Source organism: Saimiri boliviensis, chromosome 5 (assembly GCF_048565385.1).
Source record: "Saimiri boliviensis isolate mSaiBol1 chromosome 5, mSaiBol1.pri, whole genome shotgun sequence".
Classification (NCBI taxonomy): Eukaryota; Metazoa; Chordata; class Mammalia; order Primates; family Cebidae; genus Saimiri; species Saimiri boliviensis.
In genome coordinates, this window is record NC_133453.1 from 63,521,884 (window position 1) to 63,540,886 (window position 19,003).

Sequence of the window (19,003 nt, forward strand, 5' to 3'; positions counted from 1 at the left end):
TGGTTAAGCATTAGGCCATATTGCTTTTTTAACCTGGGATAAAATCTTTGTAACTACTATACTACCAGAATTATTACAGGTCCCCTGAAATAAAATGATCTGAGAATGAAAACTATTTAGTACCTAGACCAAAGAGTATTGGGAGTACAATATTTTTAGAGCAAAGCGTATTTCTTATTTTTAATCACCAGTGTCAAGTTCTTGGGAAAAAAGGATATTTTATTTCTTTTCTTAAAAATACATTAAGCATTGTCAAGTCTGAAGCAAGAAAGAAGTGTGGATAGTCAACTGAGTATTCATCTTATATATATCTAAATATTAAGAGGTATATAAAAATAAAGATGAATTAGAAGTGAATAATGTTTTCTGTCACTAGCCTGCTTAATGACAATGGAGCCAATGTTATATCCTTATTATTGCAGGTATCAGGCAAAAACACAGTAAGAGAGTTATTTTCTGGTACCAATCAAAGGTCATATAAGAAAACTGAGGGCTTTGTTACCATCTTAGACAGAATAATCACTTCAAAAATTTTTATTTCTAAAGAAAGCAAGAATATGTTGCCAAGCAAGTTGGCAGATTCAAAGAATGCAAAAAATAGGAACTTGGATGTCATCTAACCCAACTCCCTTATATCATAGATAAAGTCACTGAGGCTTAGAGAACTGAAATTTCTCAAGGAAATAGTTAATATGTGACAAAGTCACAGAAGGTTTAAAGATTTCCAACTCTTCAGGAAATAAGAGTTTAAACCAAGTGGTCTTCTGACTATTCCATGCTCTCTGCTTTAAAAATCTACCACAAGATCAAAGAAGCAAATATAATAAAAAACATTTCCCTGATCATCTCAAATCGTTAAATGAAAAAGAATACTAATCTGAGATATGATGAAATTTAAATATCTCATTAGAAAATGCTGTTCTCATCTACCTACTGGAGACTCCTCCTCTGAAAGAATGTATATATTTTGTATGTCTCTAAAATATTTATCTTTGTCCTTCGCACAGTCTATAAAAAGAAAATTGATATCTACCTAAGTGACACTAAGTACTTTTAGGAAACAGATAGATGAACTATATTGACTTCTCATTTGCCAAATATTTGAACTTTAGTATTAGATTACTAACCTTTGTACATAAATATATAAACTCTTTTTGTATGACTAGATAGAGGAAAAGGATGGACAGACCACAATATAACTTATTTCTCCAGAATTCTGTAGTTCATAAAAATCTATGTTTAAAATCAACACAAAAATGAGTCAATGAATGGCCTCCAAGAATCTAAAATATGTTTACATTTATAAGCCTAGAAATTATTTTTTGGAAATGTTTTCTAAATACATATTCATAAATCCCTAAAATGATAAAAATTTATATAAAAGAATATTCAGTATGTACAAAGGAGGTGTTTTCATATCTTTTAACAATACTACCACACTTAGAAACTAAGGTGGAAAAAAAAAGTTTAACGCAAGGCACTCAAATTATCATATCAAAATGAAAAGATAAATGTCTCTCTAAAAAGCAATGTTACACACTTATACTAATCACTTATATTTAATGATTTATTCAAAAAGGAATAATTCTATTTGCTATCATTGCTCCAACAAAATCATAATTACAATAAACATCCATGGCAATTACACATAACATTTATCAGCTTTGCAGCACATTTGTATATTAAAAATTATTTGAATTATTTATTTAAAACAATAATCTACTGACAAAAAGATAATACTGACTATAAAAAATAGAAAGGCAAAAGCATCTCAAAATCTGTTAAAATAAAGCATTAGAAAAATTAATTAGAAAACAAATTCAGTGATGACTTCAAGATCTAATGACAAATTAATTTTTCTATAATCTCTCTTTTTCTGCCTGTATTATGGGAGAATATAGAGAAATGTGTTGAATAATAAATGGATTCACTATTACTAAAATTTGTTTTCTCAAAAGGAAAGTCTTATATACATTAAGACTAGGGATATCTGAGATCATGTATTTCCTTAACATTTACTATTTAAAACAATTCCGTTACTATTAAAATTATTTCCACAAATGTCAGTAACCATCTCTGACCAGAGTTGAAATGCATAGATATGCTGACCCCAAGATTGTCAAATTTGCAATTATTACTTTCTAAAACCATGGAAAGATCTTCAAAGGGTAAACAAAAAAATCAGACATTTTAACATATAGATACAAACTGGACTATCACTATAATTTTATCAATCCATAATATTAACAGAGAAGAAAAAAACACACACTTACCAGAGGGAGACATATATTCTGCATTTGCCCTACAAACTACTTTGATAGGCAAATTACACATTTGCAAAAAGGCCTGTAAATCAAGAGAGATACAATAAGCACAGTAAAAGCATATACATATTTAAACAGAAATTTGTATGCATTTCTTTTCTAAACTGAACAGTTTCATACTACAAAACTCTATTAGAAAACAATGAACCAATTTAAAGTGAAGGATTTGTTTTCCAAACAAAAATAAAATGTCATTTCACTACTTAAAAATCAGTATGGGCCAGGTGCAGTGGCTCACGCCTGTAATCCCAGCACTTTGGGAGGTTGAGGCTGGCAGATCATGAGGTCAAGAGATTGAGACCATCCTGGCCAACATGGTGAAACCCTGTCTCTACTGAAAAGACAAAAAAATTAGCTGGGCGTGGTGGCACGCGCCTGTAGTCCCAGCTACTTGGGAAGCTGAGGCAGGAGAATTGCTTGAACCCGGGAGGTGGAGGCTGCCAGTGAGCCGAGGTCGTGCCACTGCACTTTAGCCTGGTGCCTGGTGACAGAGTGAGACTGCCTCAAAAAAAACAAAAACAAAAACAAAAACAAACATCAGTATGATTTAGATATCAGTAAATATATGAAACGTAAAGTACATATGTACACCTAAGGAAGAAAATGTAAATTATCTACATTTATGTTGCTGTACTAGTTTATATAAACCAGCAATACTATATACTGCTTTAATTTTCATAAGTACACAACTAAAGTCAAAATTGTATAAGCTATTAATTGCTTCATTCCACTACTTTCTATAGGATCATCATCTTCCTTATTTTAGAGGAAAACTCAAAATACTATCTCTGCTACCTCAACGTTCTCTCCAGTAATACTCTATATTCTAACATGTAGCTTCTATGCTCACTAATTCATTTTAAAGACTTAAATTGTTTATCTTTACTTTGTTCATAGTTACAAAAATTTTATAAGCAATTTAAATGTCTAATAATAAAGGTATACAGTAAATCATTACAGTAAATCCAAACTATGGAATGCTATACAATTGATTTTAAAACTCATGCTTTTGAAAAATTTTCACAAGAAAAAATGTACACATTATAATATTAAGTAAAAAAATGCAAAACTGTATTACTATATCACATTAGTTCATTTTTAAACACCGGTGAACTCTGCCAAACCCACTGTTTTTTTACAATACTCAAAACTCACTCCCCTGTTCTCTCTTCTACTTCTTGGCTTTTTCTCTACTCACAATATTTACTGTGTTATTTCTATAAAATCATTCAATTATTCAATTGGGAGGTCGTAAATTACAATGGTTCTAATTAGCACATACAAATCTTTTATCTATAAAAGTACTATAACTAGCAGTCAAAGGTAAGATGAGATAAATTAAAAAACTAACAAGCATATTATAATTTTACTCAATAGAGATTTCTCATAGGTTTATTATAATTGCTTCCTCAGTTCTAGATTAGAAATAAGTCTTAAGACTCTTGTTAAATGGTAAGAGTACTGAACAGCGATTAATATCATGTACAAAGAACTCCATTTACCCAAAAGTATGTCAATTCTCTTCTTCTAATCTGTTTTCTCAAAACTCCACTCCTTTAGGGATGCTTGCCACTAAAACTAAATCCCACATTCCACGAGTCTGATTTCCCCCCCAGTTATACCCTCTGATTCTTACATTGCTCTGTAACTTATGTATGCATGTCTGATCTACCCAAGTAGACAGAATCTCTTAGAGTGCCAAGGGGGAGATTTTTAATTTTTCTAATTCTGTTGTCCTTCCCATCTCCCTCGTTTTCCCAGTTAACCTCTCATGGTGCACTACTAAGCAATACTGTTTACTGACTGAGCCAACCAAAGCTCCCAAGAGTTTATTGTGGCAGAGGCTGTTATCCCTGCCATATATGTTCTCCCCTTTCCCTACAGTGGTAGAACCTATATCTGCACACAAGGTTGCCTAAAATAAAAACTTTTATTTTCCTGGCTCCTTTACAACTGGGTATGGTCAACTGGACTAAAAGGTCTGGACAACCGCTGGGAAGTTTCTTTAAAAGGAGAAAGTATCTCCTTTTTCCTTCTTGTTGACTAGAATGTGAAAACGATGGCTATAGCTATAGCAGCCAAACAGAACCATGAAGTAGCAGCTGAGTGTTGCAAATGGTAGAGCAACAAGAGTACGGAGGCCTAGGTTCTTGATAATCATGTATTTACCAGACCTGGATTACCCATGTTTATATGAGAAGTGAGTGCTATGGCACTCACTGCCAAACCTAAGCTTAATTAATTCACCTGCAGTTATTATTTTTAAGTTTAAACACCATCCTGCCCCACCAGAATTTGATTCCTCTGTGTCTGTTTAAGCAGAAACTAACAGTCCACCAAAACTTATAACTGGTGATAACAATTCACAACAACAATAGTGAGCTTCCTGACTGACCCACAAAGATAGAGTAGGGTGGTGATTCTCAAACTTCAACATGGATCAAAATCATGTCAAAGCACGGCTTGCAAGGAAATAATTAGAGAAAATGAATATAAACAGTTCCTTCAAAAAGCCTGGATTAGAAAAAAAGGAAGAAGGGAGAAGTCTTGTTTCCCTTCTATTACATCTGGAGAAGAGTGGAGCTTATGAAAACAAAAAGTGAAAGGAAAAAAAAATGGAGATAGGCTGGAATTACATGAAACAGGTGAAATAACTGCTATACAAGATCCATGTGGCCAGGCAGTGGCTCACACCTGTAATCTCAGCACTTTTGGGGAGGCCAAGGCAAAAGGATCACTTGAGGCCAGGAGTTCAAGACCAGCTTAGGAAACATACGGAGGAGACCCCATTCCTACCAAAAAATTTAAAAATTAGGTGAGCATGGTGGCGCACACCTGTAGTCCCAGCTACTTAAGAGGCTAAGGTGGCAGGATTGCTTGGACCTGGAAGGTCAAGGTTGCAGTGAGCCATGATCACACCACTGCACTCTCGCCTGGTGGGGCTAGCAATACAACAATAACCTGCCACAAAAAAAAAAAAAGAAGAAGAAGAAGAAGAAGAAAATGGTAAAAAGAGAATAAATTAGAACTTTAACTAGAGAAATGGATAGATCTGTTTTTGTCAGGAACAGACACCTTTTCCACTGTAACTCAAGAGGTGGTGGGGAATCAGTGATAATGACTTTAAGTTGATAAGAAAGAAGAACAAGAACGTCAGTGCTCATATTTCATGAAATGGAAGAATAAATCATTTGTTGAGAATGAGAAGCTAAGAAGGGTTTGAGGCCTTCAGTAGAACAAAAGTGTTTGAAATAACTAATATAACTTCTCAAAGACCTGAATAATATTCAACTGTTAGTTAACAATGATACTGTATAAAATAGTAAATATGGTATATTTTGCTAAACTACATGCATAGTGGTAACTATACTAATTAATATTCCAGAATGCTATGTTTCACTTAAAAAAAAACAGAATTGTAATGTTCTACAAACAAACTCATACTTCTCTTTGTTTGAGACGGAGTTTTACTCTGTCACCCAAGCTGGAGTGTAGTGGTGCAATCTCGGCTCACTGCAACCTTCAGCTCCCAAAACCCATGCTTCTTACTTTTTTGTAAAAAATAACTGACAATTTTTACCGGTTAAATGACACTCAGCTTACCACAGACCTCAACTGATAGCACTATTCTAGTTAGCCAAAGATTAATTTGAGAACAATTACCACAATTACTCTTCATCCCTGATTCAAAATAAATTTTCTGAATTAATCTGTAGTTCACAAAGAAGTTTGGTGTCACCAATCATTTTCATCCAAACTTCAAAAACAGGCCAGTCCCAGTGCTTCCAGAGGCTGAGGAGGGAGGATTGCTTGAGGCCAAGAGTTCAAGACCAGCCTGGGAAACATAGTGAAAGTTTATTTCTAAAAAAAAATTTTTAAATGACACTCAACTTACCACAGACCTCAAGTGATAGCATTATTCTAGTAAGCCAATGATTAGCTTGAGAGCCTGGCTCGGTGGCTCACACCTGCAATCCCAACACTTCGGGAGGCCGAGACGGGCGAATCACGAGGTCAGGAGTTTCAGACCAGCCTGGCAACATGGTGAAACTCTGACTCTACTAACAATACAAAAATTAGCCAGGCATGGTGGCACACACCTATAGTCCCAGCTACTCAGGAGACTGAGACAGGAGAATCGCTCAAACTTGGGAGGCAGAGGTTGCAGTGAGCCGAGATCGCACCACTGCACTATAGCCCGGGGCAACAGAGCAAGACTCCATCTCAAAAAAAAAAAAAAAAAAAAAAAAAAAAGCAGCTCTTGGTAGCAGTCACCTATATTCCCAGCTATCGGGCAGGAGGATAGCTTGAGCCCAATAATTCAAGGTTACAGTGAGCTATGATCATGAGAAAAAAAAAGCAAAACCAAAACATTACCATGACTATTTTCAATAATAAAAAAAACTCTGAAACAATAGCAAGGTTTGACTTAAACAGTACTTCCCCTTTCTCTTGTAAGATGGAAGAAAACACTGGAGAGGCTCAATTTCACCTTCCACTTTGATTTTCAATATCTTATCAGCACATAAAAATACTCAAAATACATGGCATGACACAGTCACCTAAAACATATTTTCTTTTCAATTCTGAAATAGCAATCTGATATTTTTATTCTTATGGAAGTCAAAGAAAAATATATTTCAAAATATAATAATGAATAACAAACTTGGAACAACTCAGCTATCTCTTATTCCTCGGTTGAATACTTTATTCTAAACTAATTCAAACAAATAACAACATAAAATAATTTGAATAAAACATTTAGCACATCCTATCAGACTAACATTTTATAACTATGCTGTCCAACATGGTAGACACTAGTCACATGTGGCTCCTTGTTTGAATAAAATTTTAAATTCAGTTCCGTAGTCACACTAGCCACATATCAAGTGCTCAACAGGCACATGTCGTTAGTGGCTACTATATATACTGGACAGTACAGATTCAGAACATTTCCATCACCACAGTGTGATGTGATGATGTCTACTGGATATCTATCAGATAGCATGGATAGATAACAACAGTAACCAGTACATAAAGGAGCCCTTAGCAAGAGGGGCTAACATCATCTGAAAGTTATAAACATTGTTTTATAAAACCTGCATAATAGCACAGGGTCCAGAAATCCCGCAAGTGATACAATCAACCTTTAATGATGGTGACATGCATTAAATCCCTATTTCCAGGTTCTGGGAGATTAGAGATTATTCATTTGCTGAGCAACTCCAATTGCTAAAATGATGAGGCAAATGTATTAACAGGTGAAAACCAAGAACTCTTTAAAGAATGAATTAAACTTACACCCATTCTTTATACATAAATTTAGTGAGTACCTGGTAGGAAATTTTTTAAATGCACACACGTACATGCACACAGAACATAATTGCCAGTACCTGATTTCTAAGACCCTGAAATTTAATATGCTTGATGTAGTTTCAATACATTGAATACATTAATTGAATGCATTATGTCAAAAAAAAAATCACTTGAAGGGGTAGGGTGTCAGGGGTAGGGTTTATTACTTTAAAAAAATTCAAAGAAAAAAAAGTATGACCAGATCATCAATAACTGGTTAAACATGAAGGGCTAAATTTACACAATGATCTCTACAGCCTTTAAAAAAATCTATTAAAATAACAATGAAGAAATAGAAAGAGTATATGCCCAGAAAGACATAAAGAATAGCAGAGGAGACAAAAGCAGACCAGAGATGTCAACCCATTTTTTAAAATATATATTTTATTGCATTTTAGGTTCTGGGGTACATGTGAAGAACATGCAAGATTGTTGCATAGGTACACACATGGCAGTGTGGTTTGCTGCCTTCCTCCCCATCACCTATATCTGGCATTTCTCCCCATCCTATCTCTTCCCAAATCCCCAACCCCTGCTGTCCCTCCTCTAGTTTCCCCTCACAGACCCCAGTGTGTGATGCTCCCCTCCCTGTGTCCATGTGATCTCATTGTTCAACACCCACCTATGAGTGAGAACACATGGTGTTTGATTTTCTGTTCTTGTGTCAGTTTGCTGCGAATGATGGTTTCCAGGTTCATCCATGTCCCTACAAAGGACACGAACTCATTGTTTTTTATGGCTGCATAGTATTCCATGGTGTATATGTGCCACTTTTCCCTGTCCAGTCTATCACTGATGGGCATTTGGGTTGGTTCCAAGTCTTTGCTATTGTAAACAGTCCTGCAATGAACATTTGCGTGAATGTATCCTTACAACAGAACGATTTATAATCCTTTGGATATATACCCAGTAATGGGATTGCTGGGTCAAATGGAATTTCTATTTCTAGGTCCTTGAGGAATCACCACCCTGTCTTCCAAAATGGTTGAACTAATTTACACTCCCACCAACAGTGTAAAAGTGTTCCTATTTCTCCACATCCTCAACCCATTTTTTTAAGACAGAAAGCAGACTTAGCAGGGCAGAGAGCAGAGGAAGCTGAAACCTAAGAGTTTGCACAGAAGAATATCAATACATTTGCATCACAGAAACTAGGAAGACTCCAAAATTGGAAGCACCAAGTAGCACAGAGGCAGAGGTAAGACATAGAACAGCAAATAAAGGATTAGATGAAAGTCTGCATAAGCATCAGACAATTACCCCTCCCCAACTCTAGCAGGAGACAAAGGTTTATTCTTTGGAGAAACTGAACTAGAGGGACCCAAACAGCAGAGGGCACTGCGTAAGGCGTCACTCTCAAAGATGCAAAGTTAAGGGTAAGTATACACACGTACTGAGATCCACACAGGATCCCTCTCTCTCCCTCTTAGCTCCCAAACACAGGATATCATTCCAGGATGTCTCTCTGGAGGGGAAAAAAAAAAAAAATCTACATATTGATGATTTTATTGGGGGTGGGATGGGCTAGGAAAAGTGACTAACAAAAATGATCACTCAATATGCAATCAATCTACAGTGACATCCACATGTCAAAAAGTCTCATCTCTTTAGTGCCTCACTCTTAACTATAAATTGTTAGCAGAGATCAACAGATACTTGAGGGAAGCCACAAACAAAATACAGAGCCAAAACAAACCACAGAAAAAGGAACTGGGAAACAAAAATGCAGAGAGCAAGACAACTTCACAGAAAATTTATAATAGTGAGTATTTACTGAGCACTTACTATATGCCAAGTACTTGCACAAATAATTTACCCTATAAGGTACGTACAAGTATCACTATCTTCAGATGAGAAAAAAGAACAGAGATCAGGGTGTACAGCAAGGAAGGTAGAGAAAAAGGGAGGAAAGAAGTTATGTGCCTGGTACATAACAGGCAGATAACAATTACCAGATGAATAAATAAATGAACACATATGAATATGTAAACAATAACATCTAGTTTCAGTCATGTGAATTTCTGTAAACAAAGCAACAGAAACTTCTGAAAATAAAAGCTTTTTAAAAGAAGTCTACTTAGTCAAAATCCAAAACACAATTTATATTCAACCACTGGTGGTAACATATAATCGATGTGACCTTTTGAGGGCACTTTGGTAAGGCCTATCAAAATTCTACATGTACATACCCTTTGACTAGAAATGGTATTGCTATAAATATATAATATGAAAATATATGTATAAAATTATACCAGATATGTGTAAGGCTATTCATACTTAAGTCCTATTTATAACAGCAAAATAATAATTACAATAATAGCTTAACACCCATCAATAAAAGACCAGTTAAAACAAATTGTGATGCATCCATCAATGGAATATTTGTAGCCTTCAGAAAAGAATAAGGTTGGCTGGGCAAGGTGGCTCACACCAGTAATACCAAAGAGCCAAAGCAGGTGGATCACTTGAGCTCAGGAGTTCAAGACCAGCTTGGACAAAACGGCAAAAGCCCACCTCAACTAAAAATACAAAATATTGGACAAGCATGATGGTGTGCACCTGTAGTCCCTGCTTACTTGGGAGGCTCAGGTGGGAGAATCACCAGAGCATAAGAGGTTGAGGCTGTAGTAAGCCCCGATCACACCACTGCACTCTAGCCTGGGTGATGGGCATTAAGACCCTGTCAAAACAAAAGTCAAACAAAAACAAAAAGTAAAGAGTAAGGTTGTTCCTCAACTGGATTTCTTATACTAAATTCCAAAAGACCTTTCTCATCTGGAATCTTCAATAAGGGCTACTGAATTACATAAGACAACATACAACAAATGCAAAATTGCTTTTGGTGAGGCTGTTTCTTCTAATGACCTAGAGCAGAACATAAAAATACAGTTCACCAGGAGGCAGAGATTGCAGTGAGCCAAGATTGTGCCACTGCACTCCAGCTTGGCACCTGGCGACAGAGTGAGACTGTCCCAAAAAAAAAAAAAAAATTATATATATATATACACACAGAGAGAGAGAGAGAGAGAGAAGAGAGAGAGAGAGAGAGAGAGAGAGAGAGAGAGAGAGAGAGAGAGTTCAAAAAGGCCTACAAAGGCTATTTGGTCCACTATGAAACTTCCTGGTGAGCTAACTTGCCAGAAAGACATAACTTTGAGTACCTACAAAAATAAATTCAACGCATATATACTGAGCACCCACTATGTATCAAGAACTGCCCTAGCTACTGAGAAAAGCAGGCAACATAAAGTCTCACTCCTCGTAGAGTTTACATCACAATGAAGACAGGTAATAAGCAAATAAACCATAAAATATGCACGGTAATTACTGCAACTTAGAAATACAAAGTAGTGTAAAGGTATGGCCACTATATATAGGGTAGTCAGATAAAGGCTCACTAATAAGGTAACATTTGACCATAAACCTAATAAAGTTAGGGAGCAAGCCATGCAGATACCTAAGGGAAGAACAGCCCACATTTAAAGGCCTGAAGCAGGCTTGTGCTTTAACTATGTTTCAGCAACAGCAACAAGACCAGTATGACTATGTGGCAGTAAGGAAGTGAGTACTAAGAGATGGGATCAGAGAGGCAACCAAAAATATAATTAGGACCTTGTAGGTAATTGTGAGGTCTTTGGCTTCTACTGAGTGAGACAAGAAATCATTAGAAAGGTGTTCAGCTGGGGATTGCTGGAATATTACTGAACATTTCAAAGGACACAAACAACTATACAGAAATTAGACTGTTGAGAGCAGAACCACTGAAGCAGGAAAACTAGTTAGGAGGCTTTTGTAACGATCCAGGCAAGATATGATAGTGGCCTGGACCACGGGGGAAGTGATAAAAGTGGTAAGTCAGATTCTGACTCTATTTTTAAGAGAGGCTCAAGAAGTTCTGCTGATAACTCAATGTGGACATACGAAAAAGAACTCCAAAAATGGCTAAAAATGTCTAGCATAAACAACTAGAAAGATGGAACTGGTATTTACCAAGCTAGGAAAAACTGCGGGGTGAGCAGGTTTTGGTGGAAGGAAGGGGACTTAGAAGTCTTTAGATGGTCATGTCTATTACTTTTTGGACAGACTTCTGACGAGAAATGAGTAGCAGACAACTCTACCCTTTTTTTCAAAGGCCTAGAATTGCTAAGAGTACAGCCATGTGCTTTGAAAACCACATAAACAGGTGTGTCTGCAAATCAACATACTATTCTTTAGCACTTCCTGCAGGTAAGATACTTATCAAGGTGTTATGAAAGAACTACACATGTTATGCAGAATAAAAATATAATCAAGGACCGTCTTCATCTTTGGTCTTTTCGGCTTCCTGCATCTATAGCCCACCACCAAGTTTAAAAATTGAGAAGTCAATAATTTAACTTTTTGGTTAAATAAGAAACATTAAGAAGATAAGAAGCTATCCCATAATAGCAGTATAATCTTCTGAAAATTTAGAAATTGAGAAGCCAATTTAACTTTTTGGTTAAATAAGAAACATTAAGAAGACAAGAAGCTGTCCCATAACAGCAGTATAATCTTCTGAAAATTTACTGAGAAGTAACACATGAAGGAACCACTGTTAGCTTGAATCTTTTAAAATCTCAGCAACTATGGCCCAATCTTCAGGACATTAAAAGTAAGCTTGTAGATCTTATAATTAATAAAAGCAAGTAAACAGAATAACAATAAGAACATCAATAAAATAAAACATCTCAAATATTATACATATCTAATTTCAAGTCTTCAATCCCAAATAAACTAATAATATTCCAGAAAGAAATGTTGGAGGAAATCAGCGAAACTAAATGTAAAGCCAAAAAGTAACCCAATTCTTATATAGTAAAAAGTAAATATATTGGTTTTTCTTTCTTTCTTTTTTTTTTGAGACAGAGTCTCACTCTGTCACCTAGGCTGGAGTACAGTGGCACGACCTCGGCTCACCATAACCTCTGCCTCCCAGGCTCAAGCAATTCTCTTCCCTCACCCTCTTGAGGAGCTGGGATTATAGACATGCATCACCTTATTTTTTGTATTTAGTAAAGATAGGGTTTCGCCATGTTGGCCAGGCTGGTCTCAAACTCCTGACCCCAGGTGATCCACCCATCTCAGCATTCCAAAGTGCTGGGATTACAGGTATGAGCCACTGTGCCTGGCCCAAAAGCACTTTTTAAAAGAATAGTGAATATACAATTTATGTTTTCAATACATATAATTATATAATATAGTCTTTTCTAAAAAAACAAGTAAAGATATCTTAATATTGATATGTTGACTTTATGACTAATTTTTAGAGTCAAACACATTGATAAAACTGATAAATGAACTGGTAGAAGGACCCCCTCCCCGAAGCATATAAGGTTTATTAGCACAGATAGACGATGTCTATCTTGTTTACTACTTTAGTCTTCAGCATACAATAAAGTCTCAATAAACACTTGCTTAGTGAACAAGCCATAGATATTCCTAAAAATAAATGTACACATATTTAAATTCACAGAAAGCTAGTAAACTATAGCAAAATTTAGCAGTTGGTTATTTTATGGGTTCAGAGCTCACTGCTTTAAAAAGTTAGATGTAACTCCTGTTAAGTTCAGAAATATTTTAAAAAATCAATAGTTACAAATATCAATAAGTTGATATTGCTTTAGAAAACAGTTAACAGGAATTCAACTTAAAAACAATAATGACCTATGCAGAAATCAGAAACCACAATTCAATAAGCATAAAAAGCTTTAAAGAGAGTGAATTTGTTATCTAAAAATATGAAATGTTATTTGATAGCATATATGAAGACATCACGTCATAGACTGTGATCTTCTTTAATAAAACTCTCACCTAGAAACTACTCCTGGAATATTTGAGTCAATTGTCAGATACATCAACATCTGACAGCTATAGAAAAAAATCAGGCTCTTTCTGAAAGCAACAAAAAAGACAACTAGAATATAAAAAGACATAAGCTTTCCCTGTGAGAATTACATATAAATAACACACTGATAAAACTGATAAATGAACTGATAAAAGCCCCTCCTCCCACGAATATAAGCTCTGTTAATACATATAGACCATGTCTATCTTGTTTATTACTTTCATAAAAAGTTGCAGGGTCAAAATTAAGCAAGAGTTATAAAACAGTCAAAGGTACAGAAAGAACAATTCTTGTAACCCAAGAACCTCACACACCACCAGTTACGTAGTTAGCACTCAATGAACAACTGGGGAGAAAAGGAAAAAAATTACTCTTTTACTGAGCTCATATAATGAATGCTTTAAAATTTTGTTACTTACAGACAAAAAAAAAATTCCCAACTGAGAAAAACAGTAAAAAAATTAAAATTCTTAGGACGAACTAGCAGATGGCAGGGACATAAAATATATTCATTTCTTTTTAATTAACTAATAGTAACTCAATATTGAAACACTTGCGAATGAGCAACTCCAACTGTCTTCTTTCCCCTTCTTTATTCCAAAACAAAGTGAACATTTGTCTTTCAAGTTAAATATACAGCACACTCTCTTTAGCTGCAACTAAGCAATAAAATCAGCATTGCTTGCCAATAAAAATATAAAAGTAATTCAAATTTTTAAAGAATTGCCTTTAGTAAGTTTTTAAAGAATTAGATGCTTTACACTGATTAATACCATGGAATTCAAGGGGTTATAAACCCAGCTTCTAAATGTATGTAAGCCACATTAAGTAAGATATTCAAATTCTAGCTAGGTAGCAATCTATTTTCAGTCCAACCAGGTAAAGCTATGCTTAGACAGCAGACCTCAGGTCTTTCTTCTTTAGGACAAAGCTTCTATTCATTTCATAGTTAAATTTGAATTATTTTATGTAAGAATTCACTAAGGACTATTCTCAAGCATGCAATGCCATTTTGAGGACACAAAACAAAAATGATTGTGAATTTTAATTCATATCCTTTTTCAACTAGACACGAAGGAAAATTTGTGACAACTTAAGTATTATTTTCTACCTTACTGAAGAGGCATGTTTTAAAATTAAAAACCATGAACAAATCTATCTACAAAATAATTCATTTTTATATCAAATAGCTGCAGACCCGGTAATTGAAATAATGTATGTAAGGTTACAAACGAAAAGTGTTAGGTATCATTCTTGAAGTGACAGATTAAGTTCCTAATCTGGTTACCATAATAGCCATATTTGTAGTTTAACATAAATTAAGACCTTAATTATATTTGTGACTATTTTAAACAAAATAACAAATTCCTTTATACCTGTGAATGTAATTTATAGCAAAGCCAGGTTCATTTTCCAAACCAATCTATTTCACACCACAGAAATACTCTGATATAATGGTATAATGTAATTCTTGTTGTAGAATGTTGAAAGAATAGGTTCACTAAAAGCACAGAAAGGGTTTGAAGATAAATGAAGATGCTATTCATTCAAGGGTAATTTCATCTTAGAACTATATGAAAGATGTTTCACTCACACAGGGTAGTGTATGGCCTCAAATTTAAGTGTATTTTCAGCTCAAATAAAATGCTGCTAGATCAATTATGTTGATATTGTATATCTAATAATGAAGAATTCTAGCTTTTTTGCTTAAAAAAATAGGCTGTTGTTGTTTTTCTGTCTTATTACTATACCTTTACTGTTCTGTTTAACAGCAACAAATTTTAAAATCCTGCTTGCTATTTACTTTTTAAACAAAAAAGTGCACAGCTGATATTCTAAGTTGCAATCTCTCAGAAATGCAGGAGTGTTTTTGCTAAGTTAAATATTTATATGAATATTTATATTAGTAAACCATTACCCTTTATAACCATTTTACAGTATTTCACTAATTACTAAAAATAACAACTCTAATAGCCACCTAATTCTATTTTGAATATAATTCATTTCTACAAATTCTACATTGACCAATTTTAATGTTTTATATAAACCATACCATTAAAGTGTTGAGAAACTAATATTGAGATTTGTTTTTTAACCTGCTAAATTCTATTTGCAATTTAAGTTCACAATTATCGTGATAAAGATGGTATTTTATACACTGAAATAATCCCAGGTCTTATAAGCATAAATCACTAAAATGCTTTAACATTTCTGGCATACAAACTATAATAATGTAATATAAGACAATCAATCTGAAGAATTTATTTAAACTCAGTGACATCAAAGAAACATCTGCAGCCTCCATTTTGTTTGTTTGGAATACTGAAAAGGATTTTACAAGTCTCCATAGCTCATAAATGATCACTAAATTCTATTTATCCCTTAGGTTTTCTTTCCTTCACCTAACCCTGAAAGTGAATTCAGAAGCCTCATCTTACAGAGGACAATCAAATTGAGAGGAATGTACAAATCTTTAAAACCTAAAATTCTATACTTTATGAGACTTTAATAAAGTTTTGTCAATTTTTTAAATGTTTTTCATAAAATATTCTATTAAGTATCTGTTAAAATATATCCACTCATATCATCTACTTCTATTTGCATCAGGTTTAAACTGATGCTTTAAAACAGCATAAAACCCTGAAAAATTTGTTTAAAACAAAATGTATCCAACCAAACTGAAAATTCAAAATCCTTTCCTCTAAAATTCTGCAGGTAGCTGTCTACTATGGCCATTTGAATGACATGACAAATTTATAGCAGCTATATTTTCACACTCAAAATTTTTTCTCGAAGGCAATAATCAACATGCAGCCTCAAAAGACAGACAGATATTCCTCTCTCTTGCCTTTTCCCAAACACTACATTTGGATATTATTATTTAACCACTAATTAATACATCTATCTAGAAAGTATCATCTGCTAAAAGGAAAATACAAGGGTCAGCTAAGTATCAGCAGATCTGAAATGGTAGTGTTCATGGTCCAGCATTAATGGAGTCTAGAAAAATGCTCACTTTTGGTTGGGCATGGTGGCTAACACCTGTAATCCCAGCACTTTTGGGAGGCTGAGACAGGTGGATCATTTGAGATCAGGACTTCAAGCCCAGCCTGGCCAACATGGTGAAACTCCGTCTTTACTGAAAATACAAAAAAATCAGCTGGGTGTGGTGGTGCACGCCTGTAATCCCAGCTACTCAGGAGGTTCAGGTAGGAGAATCACTTGAACCCGTGAAGTAGAAGTTGCAGTGAGCGGATATCATGCCAGCACTGAGCCAAGATCACACCACTGCATTCTGGACTGCGGACGACAGAGCTAGACTCCATCTCAAACAAACAAACAAACAAAACATCGCAAAATGCTGACTTTTAAATTATATACTATATTCAACAGAAAGAAAATAGATTTTTTTCTGTCCTTTTTTCTGTTATTTTGAGAGATAAAGTATTTATTAACAAAGAGTAAAGAAAAATAAAAACATTAAATGGAACAAGGACATTATCCTTCACCTGAGCTTAAATGCTACTCTTACTTGAAGTAAAAAGTAGGACAAAGATTACCTGTTCATGAAATATTCTAATAATGATCATCAGTTTGAAACACTCTAAAAAACAAATTCAAATTTTTATAATATCTAGATTGAGCCATGCAAAAAAGAAATACCAGTTTTTTTAAATTGCCTTCATATATATTAAGCAAAATTCTAAAACTTACTAGAAAGTCTGTTGCATAATGAACAGTGCTCTGGACTTCTCAAAAAGACATTCACAAAATATGTACATAAATCTTTGAAGTCAAAATAGGCATTAATTCTGCATTTGACATCTTCTTGCATTCCTCTTCCTTTCCTTTTTCAAAAGAATTTCCCATTTATTACCTAACTTGAGCTTCACAGTATTACAGAGATAACACTATAATTATCCCTTTTTTAAAAGATACAAAAGCTAGGACATGTTCTTCTACTCCTTAATGTAAATGAGTAGTCATAAGATATAATTTACTAAGAAATGTCAGAAATAATTTGTGATTAAATGTTCACTTATTATTGGGTAAAACTTCAAAGATCTGTATCACTGTACTAGACCAATATGAAGCAAAGTATTATGAGTGTAGACTGCCAATCCAGACTTTCCGGATCTGCATTCCAGCTCTGCCAAGTACTATTTATGTAACTTTGAGCCCACTGGTTAACCTCTCTGCCTTACCTTCCTAATCTGTAGGAAAATAGGAATAATAATAGTATCTAACTAATAGGGTAGCTGTGTGAAAGGATTATTTATGACACCTATATTATACAGCACTTACCTCATACTGTTGTTACATGGATTAAATGTGTTAATATGAATTAAGAGCTCAGCACAGCGACAAGCACAGGTGGCACTCAACCAATGTTGCTGTTGTTTTCTGTTTATCTTCACAATCTGTGGGTTCTATGAATGTGGGTGAAGCATCTTTAAGCTTCAGTTTCCACATCTTTAAAATTGGGATAATATTAGTACTGTGCACTAGGGTCATGGGAAGGATTGAGTGCTATGCTCCACATAAAAGCTCTCAGTGTAGTGTCTTATACAATAAAAGTATTCAATAAATATTTTTAAAAACATATTATTAATAAAATAAAATTTTGTTTGCATGAAAGCACTCAATATTATTTTTTTGGTAATAATTACAAAAATTATCAATGTACACACAAATACAAATATGTCCAGAAAAGATTCTTACACATAACATTTATTTTTAATTATGTATTATCAAGCCTGCGAACCTCCATTCCTCTTACTGACATTGAATATGTACATTTCTTTCAAAGAATTAGGAGAGAAGGCAGTAATAACCAGCATTCACTGCATATTTACAATATGCCAGGTACTCTTCTAAGTGCTTTACTATGTTAACATATTCAGTCCTCATATTCAGCATGTTAACATACTCAATCCTATCCGATGATAGCTCTATTACGTCTCTATTTTACATCTGAGCAAAGTTGAAAGAGTTCCATTTAGAATTTGCTGTATTTGAAACAGATACCAATTAGAATCTTCTATAAAAAACAGCATATACTCAATCAATAGACATAAACTTACTAAATAAAACAATTTTTGCCAAAACTTTGGGGAGTATATATGTATTTGCTCATATTGTATTCTAAAACTACAGTGTCTAACCCAAAAGCCACTAGCATATACTGGGCATTTGAAATGTGGCTAGCAAAAACTGAGATGTACTGTAAGTGTAAAATACACATCATATTTTGAACTTCATATGAAAAAAGTCCTACTAATAAATTCTGTATTGATTACATATTAAAATAATATTTGGATATACTGGATAAAATAATGTATATTATTAAAATACATTTTACCTATTTCTTTTTACTTTTTTAAAATGAGGCTTCTAGAAAATTTCAAATAACAAATGTGGCCAATACTTGTGTATTTATTAGACGGCTGGTTTAGAC

General features: G+C 34.3%; 1 protein-coding gene across 3 annotated transcripts in view; it reads right to left on the reverse strand.

Moving 5' to 3' along the window:
* MTX2 (metaxin 2) overlaps nucleotides 1–19,003 on the reverse strand; it is an 83,514-nt gene that overhangs the window by 38,258 nt on the left and 26,253 nt on the right. For all 3 annotated transcript variants that reach the window (XM_074399430.1, XM_074399429.1, XM_003921835.4), the window contains one exon: nucleotides 2,274–2,346. In XM_074399430.1, the coding sequence (XP_074255531.1) occupies nucleotides 2,274–2,334 (61 nt within the window). In that variant the 5' untranslated portion in view covers nucleotides 2,335–2,346. The remainder of the gene's footprint in view (nucleotides 1–2,273; nucleotides 2,347–19,003) is intronic.